Source organism: Eucyclogobius newberryi, unplaced genomic scaffold (assembly GCF_026437365.1).
Source record: "Eucyclogobius newberryi isolate DKJ021-1_F unplaced genomic scaffold, fEucNew1.0.hap1 SCAF_9, whole genome shotgun sequence".
NCBI lineage: Eukaryota > Metazoa > Chordata > Actinopteri > Gobiiformes > Gobiidae > Eucyclogobius > Eucyclogobius newberryi.
Genome location: NW_027316532.1, coordinates 17,669,464 through 17,681,943, shown reverse-complemented (window position 1 = coordinate 17,681,943; position 12,480 = coordinate 17,669,464). Strand labels below are relative to the sequence as shown.

The 12,480-nt window shown below is 43.4% G+C and overlaps 1 protein-coding gene across 1 annotated transcript in view; it reads left to right on the top strand.

Moving 5' to 3' along the window:
* Positions 1-12,480, top strand: part of dennd1b (DENN/MADD domain containing 1B) — a 223,272-nt gene that overhangs the window by 194,575 nt on the left and 16,217 nt on the right. Inside the window, exons 17-19 of the mRNA XM_072438119.1 lie at positions 3,590-3,625; positions 5,249-5,305; positions 7,045-7,134. Of these exons, the coding sequence (XP_072294220.1) occupies positions 3,590-3,625; positions 5,249-5,305; positions 7,045-7,134 (183 nt within the window). The remainder of the gene's footprint in view (positions 1-3,589; positions 3,626-5,248; positions 5,306-7,044; positions 7,135-12,480) is intronic.

Sequence of the window (12,480 nt, the reverse complement as noted above, 5' to 3'; positions counted from 1 at the left end):
TTTTCTCTGACTTTTTCGACTTCTGAATGTCATTTTTTTCTGTAAATAAGTCTGTTTTCTGTGCAATGTCTCGGGTGTGTTGTCGTGTTGTAGGTTTACCTTTTATGTCAAGTTGTGTGTCTGTTGTCTAATTGAATCTTTAGTGTGTTTACCTGCCTTAAGCCCCCTTCAGACCGCGGCGTCAAAAGCGTCCAGTTTACATTCAAAGTCTATGTAAACACGCGTTGAAAACCTCCTGCGTTTTCCACGTTGGGATTCCTGCGTTTTTGCCGCTCTCGACGAGAGGGTTGAGAGCGTCCAAAGCGTCCGGCGCCGACATGTTCAGCTTTGTCCAACTTTCTGCGGCAGATGCGCCACAGCAGCCAATCAGAGATGATGCTCCAATGACGTACTACGTACGACCCGGAAGAAGACCCAAAACAAACCCGCAAGATAAAAAAAAATCTTAAGACGCAGCTCTTGCGGGTTCCAGACGGGCCCCGGGGCCCTTTGCCTCCACTTTTGGACTTTGTAAAGTTAATAAACCGAAGCCATGGTTGGCCATTAAACTCCATTTACACCACGAGAAAAGCAACGCAGCACAACTCCTCCACTGAGCATGAGCAGACGCCTCGACTGAGCATGTGCAGGACGACTCAGACGCACGTCTGCTGTTGAGTGTATTTTACGGACGTGAGTCCGGGGCGTCTGTCTTCAAATGTACAGGCATCTAACTTCTGCATCGGGCGCAATTTTGACGCCGCGGTGTGTACGTAGCTTTAGAACAGATGTTGAAGCTGCTGCTGACTCGACATGAATGAATGAAAAATCAAAAACACATAAAAACAACACAACCAGAGAGAGAACAGACAAATATATGAAAAAAATAAATGAACAATAAAATAATGTCCTAGAGAACCTTAAAAGAAATGTGTTAATTTTGTCCAAAGTCTGGCAAATTTGTCAATTTTGCCGACACTTTCCCAATGTTGTTGTTGTTGTTGTTGTTGTAAATTCTAAGCAACATTTTGACCTCAATGAACGTCGTTGAAAGTCCCTGCGATGGTAAAATACGTTTATTTGGGGCTGTTTGAAGTGTCCGTTGTCGCCCCCTGCTGTCTCTGAGCGGAAAAGACATCGACCTGAAGAAAACTCTCCTGAGAAACCCTGGCTCTTTGTCATTTTGTGCGATTACACTGTCTTAATTCGATAAAAAAGCAAGACCACAAAAGCGTTTGCGTCTGTTCTCTGACAGTGTAGTTCCATTAGCGGGCTGCAGGGGGAGTTCTTATGTCATTACTCAGTTCTGCATCTGATCCGACCGATTAAAACGCACTCTTTTCCTCTTTTATTGCTTTATTCTTAGTTTTCTGGTTCAGTCCTGGAATGAAAACCGATTGCAAACCTTTTGTATTTAATTCCCCGGATAAAATCTAATAAAGCTGTTGTTATTACATCATTATTGAAGCATTTCTGGTCTTGGAGAGATTTTTTGCGACACCAAACTGTGTAAAACGTGTCACATTCTCTTTAAAATGACTTGATTTCAGGATATTCATCTTCATTTCAACACGTTAAGCTCCAGTCACTTGATCGACCTTGGTTCTTTGAAGGGTTTTCTCACTTTTCTGTAGATTTCTTCTTATTTCAAGCCAATTAAGTGAGGATTTTTTACTTACTTATTATTTTAAGCTGAACTATCAGAAATGTCTTGTAACGAGTAAAACATTCGACGTCAGCGATTAAACTCGACCCGGTCAGAACTGAAACAAGGCTTAATGTCACTTTACGGCTGTATGTTCGTTCTCGGCGGCGTTGCTCCTCGCTCCGGCTGCACGAGTCTCTCCGGAGTCTCTTCAAACGCTCGGCTTGAACTTCACGTTTTCTGACTGACGCGATCTGCGAGGAAAGGGCCTCCGCCTCTCCTCCGTCCGTCTTCACCCGCCGCTTTGAAAAACTGACATTTTCGCCCGTTTAGCCGACGCCGAGGAACAAAAACGAAGAGAGAGAAACGAGGAAGGGAAACGGCAACGAAAGACGGAGAGTCAAAGGGAAAATATGTGATGTTGGGATGTTTTAAGGCTTCAGAAACGCAGAGGAACGCGTTCAAAAGGGATCATGTGCAGAGACGTTATCTAAATACAGTTTGTTTCATGCTATTTCAATATTTCGACCTTTGCACGGAATAAGACAAAAGACTGCTATGACTTTACAATCATAAATCGTGAAAAAGTTCAAGCTATAATTTTAATCGCCCATTGAGACATTTTAAATACATTATCAGCCAAATAAATGTGTAATTATGTCACGGAGAGAGAATATGTATTTATTATTGATGAAAATGATTGATGTTTACTCTCTTTTTTGACATTTTGATTCTCTAATGCCACTGTATTTATTATAAAAGCTTAAAGGCGCAATGGACGATTTTTCGGCGATTTGAGAACGCAGGCGGAAGTGCGCATGCGCACTCCCCCGTGCGGACTGATACAACACACACATGCGTTTGTTTATTAGCACAACGGAGCGCATCACATCTCTCGTCTCCCGTAGATTTCTGTCCACTTCTGCGTCAGCTCGAACTGTCTTTCTCCGTCTTGATTTTGTCCCGTACACTGAGGGAACTATATTATGATAGATCCATGCGCTTGGGCACGCGGAAACGTGGGGACGAGCCTGACGCGGCTGCAGGTGAGCGGTAGGTGCGTTTTATGATTGATACGTGGCAGGACAAATGATTTATCCACGCCACGAGGAAATATGATTAAAAAAAATTGCTGAAAAAAATCGTCCATACCACCTTCAAGCAAAGTCTTTCAAAATAATCATAGTCATATATTGATCATGGTAATCTGTACGAAAATAGCTTTTTACAACAAAGACGCGGTGTTATTGAATCAAGATATCAGAAAATAATAACAAACAGATGATTTTTGTCAATAATGCACTTTATTCGTAAATAAATCAAAATAAATGATCTAAAATCTTAATGTTTGTCTGGTCGACTGCTATAATAATTGTTAAAATGTTAGTGCGTTTTCTGATGGAGAGTCTTCGCACCTGGTTGTTGCCATGGAGATGTAATTGGTTCGCTTCGGCTTTATTCTTTATCTTGCTTGTTTTTTGGGGTTACATCTGTTTTTATGCCTTGAAAATACGTTTAAACTGAATTATTCTGACGTTTGAAGGGATCGAATGTTGTTTTGAAGCGTTTTTATGCCCTGAAGTTTGAGAGAAACAAACCAGGTTTTTAAACGCAGAGCTGCAGAAACACAGAACACAGAAAAACTCCTCTAATATTCACAATCTGCCCTGAATATGGTTTAAGTTAAATTAGAGCTCAATAATCATCATATTTAAGCTTTGCCTTGACTGAAAATCACTCAGAAAAACGTGTTATAATTATAATAATGTTCAATAAAAGCAAAACGTTCACAAAACATGTATTGATCCTTTTTTATATTATAATTTACATCAAGATGTATATCCACTTCACTCAGAAAAGTCAGATGCAGAATATTTATCTTTGTTTTACTTTTTCACAGTTGTAATTTAAACGTCTTTTAAAAATGCATTAAAAGCCAAATGTATTTCCTGATGTGTTTTTCAGAGAGGAGGAGCTTTCTTCAACACAGCAGTGACAAAGGTCAGAGTTCACTCTCGTTTGTTTGCCTCGTCTCCCTTTTGAAAATGTTCAATTGATCTAATTTTGTTGTTGTTTTTGCTTTTTATTTATTTATTGACACAATGATACTGGAAGAAAAAAAACTATGACTTTTTTTCAAATGTATTTTTTAACCTGCAAGTTCAAACCAGAGGGGAAACATTTTAACTTAAAAAAATATTTATTTTATTTCCATCCATTTTCTGCCGCTTATCCGGGGCCGGGTCGCGGGGGCAGCAGTCTGAGCAGGGACTCCCAGAGAGGCATAGTCTCTCGGCTATTTATTTATTTTATTTCATCTTTTTGCAAATTGCGCTCGACTAAAACGTCATAAATCGCCTGTAAACGACTAAACGACTCAATCTTGTTCACTCTTTTGTCTTTCTGTATTTTCCCTTGTTTTCTTTTGTTTTTTCTGTTGCCGTGGCGATCAAAGCTCTTCTGATGTTTCCCGGGATCTAGAGCGGAATATTAATCCAACACGTTTTGATCTGTAATCCTCACGACATTTCTGCTCCGCTTCTCCCTCCTCCACCTCTTCCACCTCCTCATCTTTCTCCTCCACCTCTTCCTCCAACTCCTCCTCATCCTCCTCCACCTCCTCCACCTCTGCCTCTTCCTCCTCGTCCTCTTCCTCCTCGTCCTCTTCCTCCACCTCCTCATCTTTCTCCTCCACCTCTTCCTCCAACTCCTCCTCTTCCTCCTCCACCTCTTCCTCCACCTCCTCTACCTCGTCCTCTTCCTCCAACTCCTCCTTCACCTCGTCCTCTTCCTCCTCGTCCTCTTCCTCCTCGTCCTCTTCCTCCACCTCCTCATCTTTCTCCTCCACCTCTTCCTCCAACTCCTCCTCTTCCTCCTCCACCTCTTCCTCCACCTCCTCTACCTCGTCCTCTTCCTCCAACTCCTCCTCCACCTCGTCCTCTTCCTCCTCGTCCACTTCCTCCTCGTCCTCTTCCTCCTCGTCCTCTTCCTCGTCCTCCTCGTCTTCCTCCTCGTCCTCCACCTCTTCCTCCTCGTCCACTTCCTCCTCCTTCTCTTCCTCTTCCTCCTCCTCCGGCCAATCAAATCAAACTAATTTCACCTCCGACTTCACGTTTATGGATTCTTTTATTTAGATTTTGAGGATTTTTATGGGACAACAGCCTGGAGTGAGTTAGATATTCCTATTTACCCTCAATTCCACCTTTAATATGTACGTATTTTAGATCAAAGTTCTCAATCTGGTGTTGTGTCTTTACTTGGTTCTCACCTGGTTAAATGAAGGTGAATAAAGTTATATTTGTCTTTTCAGATCAACTCTTTTGTAATTCTACGGCAGAATCTGTGTTTTTCGAGATAAAAAATGTTGATTTTTCTCATTATTTGTTCGGTTTAAAGTCCTTTGCAGATGATAATTAACCTGCAGGTTACGTTTCTCCTGGACTTTTCCTGATGTCTCTGTGGTGTTTGACCTTTGCCCATCGCCAACTTTAACATTAGTTACACTATTTCACTGCTTAATAAGAACTTTGAGCCTCGTGCTTTGGACCATTTTCTGCTTTCTTTATTTGTGTCGAGAGAATGTGTGAAATATGTGAAGTAAAAACACAAATGTTTCTCCTTCAGGCCAAAAGTCACGCCAAGAGAGGAATCCGGGACATCAAGGGTCGCCTCAAAGCCAGGGTGAGTGTGGTCCTGTCCTGTCACTGGTCCTGGTCCTGGTCCTGTCACTGGTCCTGGGCCTGTCACTGGTTCTGGTCCTGTCACTGCTCCTGTCCTGTCACTGGTCCTGTCACTGTTCCTGTCACTGGTCCTGGTCCTGAACAGATTAAACTAGTTTTAGAGCACAATATTGAATAAAGAATGAAGTTTTAGTATTTAGTGCTGAAAGATTAAAAAAGGGGAGAAATGAAAAAGAAATAAAAAAACATCCTTTTTCACGATTACTCGACGGTTATTTCTATAGAGGATTTTTAGACTTTAGGTTTAAGATAATAATAATAATAATAATAATAATCTGTCCAGACATTTTAATAGAACCACAATCGAGCTGCGTTCAAGAGAAACTTTGAATCACCACGTCATCGCCCCGCCCCCGGGCACATGGTCATTACACAGTTATAACACGTCAGTAACAGATTTAACACTTAAAAACACACAGTTATTACAGTTATTGTCTTTACTGCGTTGGAGCCATTTTAAGTACTTTTTGATCGTTAAAACAATTCCAAAGAGTACTTCTAGCGTGACAGTGTATGACTAAAAAGCAGAGAAGAGTCTTCACGTGTTGGTTTGAACACGTCAAACTGTGATCCCGGTGTGGCATGGCGGCGCGCGCACGCCTCCGTCCGCCGCCCGCGCGCTCATGCGTACAGACAGCCGGCCTGTTTTACACGCCGGGGTTTTGATTCCTAACGAGCTCTGAATCCCGCGCGCCGCTTTGTTCCGGGGGCTCGCGCGGACCCTCTGGCTACGTCCTGTCATGTCGCCCGCCGCTCGCCGCCCGCTCGCCGCCGCCGCCCCGGACCCGCTCTCATTGTGTGCATATTTCATCAGCGCACCTCTTGATTCCCTCAAAGTAATGTATGTTTCCATAAGCCCGGCGCGCTTGACGAGGCGGCGGCGGTTTGATCTGAGGGTTAGCGTTAGCGTGCGCGAGCGTGAGGTGGAAACACAAACTGTGCCGACGTCTTTGTTTTTTCGGCTTCTCGGAAGTGCCACGAGTCGTTTTGGTGCAGTTCGTTTCAATCGAGCGCCAAAACGTGTCCGTAATCGGTAAAAACAATATAAAAGAGAGGACTATTGTTTTACGGATGTTATTATTTTAGAAACATTTTAAATCAAATAAAGGTTGGAAAATATGGCAACTGAAGGCCTCAAGATGGATAATATTTCCAAATAAAGTGAATTATTGAGAAAAATGTGTAGTGGTTTATTCTATTTTGTCATTTTTTGATTTAGTAATGAGGCTGTTCTTGTTATAAATGTGTTTTTTTTTTGTGTTTCTAGAGTTTGTATTTTCCAAAACGATTAAGTTGAAAAAAATATGACTGGTAACGTTTATGGTTGACTGAAAATACTTTTAGCCCTAAAAGAACAAAGCTGTAACAAACTTGATTTTCAGCCATATTGGATTCTCGGCTATGACAATTTGCTGAATGTCTTCCCTGCTCTTCACACTATACTGTCCAATAAAGCCTTAAAAAAAAGACGTTTTCAAATATCTACATTCCCTCAACTTTATAATGTACTATTTAAATAATGCAAAGAAGTGAAAAGAGAACTACACGGCCCATGATCCTTTGCTCCGCTTCATCCGTCATGAACACAGCTTAGTGGTCGCCTTTGGAATTAGACGCGTTCACTTTGTGTGTCGTCGTGTGCTTCGCTAACGCTAACGGTGGTGTTTTTGTCCCGCGCAGGAGGACGAGGACGAGGGCCTGGCCGTGTGCGGAGGGTCGCCCACCAGCACCAAGAGCCTGTCTCCACGGCGACTGCACAAGATCAGACGGGTAAGGAGGCGCCGCCGCGCAATTGGGCCGCGGTAACGGGCCGCGGTAACGGGCCGGTACATCGTGATGGTCGAGCTCCCTCAAAGGAGCTCTGCACATTTATAAATCTAGAAAGGCTCGAGTGATCGGGAAAAGTTATGGCGTCGATTTCAAGCCGAACGGGCGGAGCTGAAGGGGCGGAACCAAACGGGCGGAGCTGAATGGGTGGAGACGAACGGGCCAAGACCTTTGTCAGATCCGGTTGAGGGAAAAAGGCAGAAAAACAAGGCGTAGGAAAAGGTTTGGCGTTGATTTGAAGCCGAACGGGCGGAGCTGAAAGGGTGGAGCCAAACGGGCGGTGCAGAATGGGTGGAGCCGAATGGGTGGAGGCGAACGGGCCGAGACCTTTGTCAGATCTTTCTTGGAGATCTTCCCAGTGTTTATGCCGCAGTACGTCCGTTGGCGTTGTGGTGTTTGTCGTGGTTCATTGGCGCGTTTCACCTTCGGCTTCAGCCCAATAACGACATCGATACGTTAGCGTTACGATTATTGTGAGAAAAACGTCACAATTTAACGATTATTCACGATTATCGAGACCGAACGACAGTGAAATCTTTAACCTGTTACCACCCACCTGTCCGCCGGCGAACATTTTCTATATCTCAAATATTCTCTTACATCATCACTTTTATTTCCGTGGTCAATACCAGCAAGCCATACATCATTTTAAAGCTTATTTTCTCAACAAAACGAATATGTCATTGATTTACATTGAATAATATGCCCCAAGAAGCAATTGCCAATAGTTTGTGAGAAAGTCAACTTTTACAAACGCATGTCCTACCTGTTTGCTGTTTATGACGGACGAAACGGCTTTAATTCTGTACATCCTTGTACTCAGTCTGTCCGTAAGGAATCATTGAAAACCAATATCCACTTGTATTTTTCCTGAAGTTATCCGATTTCGAGATATTGTCAAGTAAACAAACTTTTCTTCGTTTCTCACCGGACGAGAATGCGCTTGTCCGCCGCATTTCTCCGTCCATAACAAATGACCTGTTTGACTTATACGATAGTGTTTGACATCGATCTCTTCCTTAGACTGTTTCCTATGAAACAGAATGAGACCATCCACGAATTTTTCTGTCACCGGGTTTGTTTGCTACAGCCTCCGGAGGAAAAAAATTCGGCGCTTCCGAAGCGCGCGTCCATCTTTGTTTTTAGCCCTTAGCTTCTGCTAGCAGGCACGCAGGAGACTTTGAGTGACATATTATTCTAGCCAGTCAGGAGACCTTTTTCCTGATAGGCGGGACAAAGGGTTTATTTACACAGAATTCTCCCTGTTCACGTGCGTAAGGCTCCGGGAAGGCTGTAAAGAGCCAGATTTCTCGGCAGGATTTTGCGCATAACGTTTTCTGATTTTATTAGCCTTTTGGACGTGCATTTTGTGAGATGTATGTATTATTATACCAATACAAAAATAAAATAAAAATATTATAATTTTTTTTTTTTTTTTTTACCTCTATATGGGAAATTCATGGGTAAACTCATATTTACACATTTTCACATATTTTTTTTTTAGCGGTTATAATTGCTATTAGTGGCCTACAAAACATCAAAATGTATGTTTTATGATCATAGAGGAGCTAAAATTGTAATAAAACAGTTTGGCACAGTTGGCACATATTTGGATCACTTGTTCCGAATATACTTTTTGATACAAAAAGGTCAACAGCACCAAAATGCCTGTTCCTAGAGCTCTGAAACTTTACACAGTTGTTGTCAACAAGATAAACATCATGTACAGTGAACAGCATATGCACACAATGAAGTATGTCATGCTCAGGACCATTACAAATTGACAATATTCAGGCGAGACTAAAAAAGGATGTTTTGTTTATGTTTGGGCCTCTGTAGTGTAAGTTCTGAGGCCCTGACAGTGTTCATGTGCACATCTGCAGAAACTAGAAGGCCTAAGCTTTCTAATTATGCATCACACTTGCATGTGGAACATAAGATCCTCTTTTAATAAGCAATGCCATTTGGGTATGTCCAACCATTGTGCACAGGGCGAAAATAGGTGGGTGGTAACAGGTTAATGTCCTTTCATTCTCCATCGTCTGAAGTGTTCCTCAAGTTTGTGACTTTATGAAATTTAACTTTCTGAAGAACAAAATAAAAAACAGCCAAATAAAAAACTTTATTTACTGTTTTTCTGACGATAGATTGAACTAAAAAAAGACTTAAATTTGCTTCTAAAACTGTCACGGTCAATGTTTTCTGGTTCTTACGATTATAGTAATGACTCGGGCTGTGCCAAAATGTCGATATATCGTGATACTAAATTCGGTGATATAATATCTATAACATGTGCCGCTACAAAATTGTACACATTTATAGAAAAACAAAAAGGTTTTTTTTGTATAATTTCTTGATTTTGTGACTTTACTACAATTGTTTTGCTTGTTTAAATTAAGGAAACTTTTTCACTCAAACCATTTGACATTTTGACTGTTTTAATGATTTAAATGTGTGTATTTCATGTTGAGTTTGTGCAGCTCCAGTGTTCTCACTGAGGGCGTTTGGCATGGCGGCCGCCGGCACCCGCCATGCTGAAAAGATACTGCGAGGTATTAAGATAACCCTGCGCGCAACTGCAGGCATTTTAGGGTGCTGCTGCGCTCGCTTGTGCGTTCGGGTGACGCGGGCGAAGGAACGCCGAGCTCGGCCGAGTGATCATATTGTCTTTCCATATCAAGGGAAATGTTTTGGTGTCCCACTGCCATCCTCAAACCTCAGCCCAGCGAGAACACTGAGCTCATTGTTTAACAGAGAAATATGGTGTTAAAATGTATCGGGTTCTTGAAAAAATAGTGATATATCGTCAAGTATCACGAGCTGTATTATCGTGAGCCTCGTGTATCGCATCGAATCACGAGGGACCTTGTGATTCCCAGCCCGTAGCTATGACGATTATTGACCAGATAATCTCGACATCCCCGCTGCCCAAACGGCGAGCCCGGTGACGTTTTGGACGTCGCAAATATCAACAAGAGAGTTCGCGTTTGCCGTACAACTACAAAGCGTCTGTGTCGCAGTGTCCTCAGAAAACGGGAAAACATGGAGATTCTGAGCCAGTATTTCATTCAGTACACAGACCCTTCTTCTTCTTCTTCTTCTTCTTCTTCTTCTTCTTCTTCTTCTTCTTCTTCTTCTTCTTCTTCTTCTTCTTCTTCTTCTTCTTCTTCTTCTTCTTCTTCTTCTTCTTCTTCTTCTTCTTCTTCTTCTTCTTCTTCTTCTTCTTCTTCTTCTCCTCCTCCTCCTCCTCCTCCTCCTCCTCCTCCTCCTCCTCCTCCTCCTCCTCCTCCTCCTCCTCCTCCTCCTCCTCCTCCTCCTCCTTCTCCTTCTCCTTCTCCTTCTCCTTCTCCTTCTCCTTCTCCTTCTCCTTCTCCTTCTCCTTCTTCCTCCTTCTCCTTCTCCTTCTTCCTCCTCCTTCTCCCCTCTGTTTGCGTTCCCTAGCTCGTCCTCACAGGCGCGCGTTAGCTTTGTGCCAAATGTTAGCGATAAGCGTTTTTTCCGTGTGAAGCCGGGACAACAGCCGTTCAGCACTTTGTCTGAAGAATCTGCAGCCAAAGCCGTTCAGCGAGCGCATCCTTGTTGTTTGCAGCGCTGGCATACGATGTTGCAGACTCCAGCACGCTCGCCGAGACGCGCTCATCAATAACGGGCGGCGCGGGGTCCGAGCGCGCGCTTACCGGGCGGAGACGCTCGAGAGGAACCCGGCGTATACGATTAAAAACAAAGATGATTTACAAGCTGCTGTGCAAATGTGTGCTTGTTCTCCTCGTGTTTTTTTTTTTTTGCTTGAAACAACACTTTTAGTCACCGTTTTTCTCTCGGCGAGTCGAGACGGGCCGCGATTGACGGGCGGGGGAGCTGATTGCGCGCTCCGTCCGTCTCGAAACCAACTGAAAAACGTCCCGGATCTCGGCGGAATTGGTGAGAGACGTTCGAGCTTCTGGTTCTCTTCTGATTGCACGATTCAGTTTGAGTTTGGACCGCACTCGCTCTTGGTGGGAGGAGTTTGTTTTCCGGAGTCCAGGCGAACCTCCCGGTACGTCCCCAGTGAGCACCGTCGGCGATTAAGATGAACGAAACTCTGAGAATGAACTCTAAATCCATGGCGGAGGTCGTGAGAGTCGGGGCGACGTCTTGATCGCAGCAGAATGAAGAAAAGTCAAACACGACTCACGATGAAGACGAGTTCGAGAAGAAGGGATCGCGGCTCCAGGCTTTAGTCGGTGGAGGGGTTTGGGACGGATTGTCACTAAGACGGAATCATTCTTAATGTGTTCATTATGAAAAATAAATGAATAAAGAGAGAAGAGAAAACTATGATATCCTGGTTAAAACTCTAAAAGCGAAACAGAATCAGAAAAGGTTTATTGTCAATGAACAGAATTCACAAACATAGGAACTTGTCCTGGTGATTCGGTGCAACATAAAACAATGAATAAGGAATAAGAATAAAAATTTAAAAAAGGCTCAATATTTACACACATTTACAGTTGAGTTTACATATGTAGTGCAGAAAGTGAACAGTGAGAGATTAAATTATGGTTAAAGTGACAATGTTTAAGAAGTGTTCATGAGTCCAACTGCAGAGGGAAATAAACTGTTCTTGTGGCGGGAGGTTCTGGTCTGGATGGACTGTATCCTCCTGCCTGAGGGGAGTGGCCTCCTGCCTGAGGGGAGTGGCCTCCTGTCTGAGGGGAGTGGCCTCCTGTCTGAGGGGAGTGGCCTCCTGCCTGAGGGGAGTGGCCTCCTGCCTGAGGGGAGTGGCCTCTTGCTGCTGTTGTTGTTGTTGTTGTTTTATGGCAGTTGGCATCCGAGTGTTGCATTACCGCCAGACTTTATTCCTCAGACTGCCTAAGGGGAATGGCCTCCTGTCTGAGGGGAATGGCCTCTTGCCTAAGGGGAGTGGCCTCTTGCCTAAGGGGAGTGGCCTCTTGCCTAAGGGGAGTGGCCTCCTGCCTGAGGGGAGTGGCTCAAAGGGTCGGCTGTGATCCAACTTGCTTGTCCCCGAGTCCTGGAGACGTACAGGTCCTGCATCATGTCGAGGTTTGTTTGGATGAAAAAGGATTCTTGTATTTATTTAATTCAAAAATGTTCCTTTGTAACATTCCCGACATGAGCAAACTCTACTCACCTTTGAACATCTTTTAACCGTGTTTTAACATCGTTTCCTCGCGTGGGAAGTCATTTGTTTTTCAGAAACTGGACTTTTATTTTGAATTTTTATATTTATTTGGCTGCTTTATCAATTTTTAACCGATTTTTTTCTTTCTGGTCTTGTTTGTTTCTGTT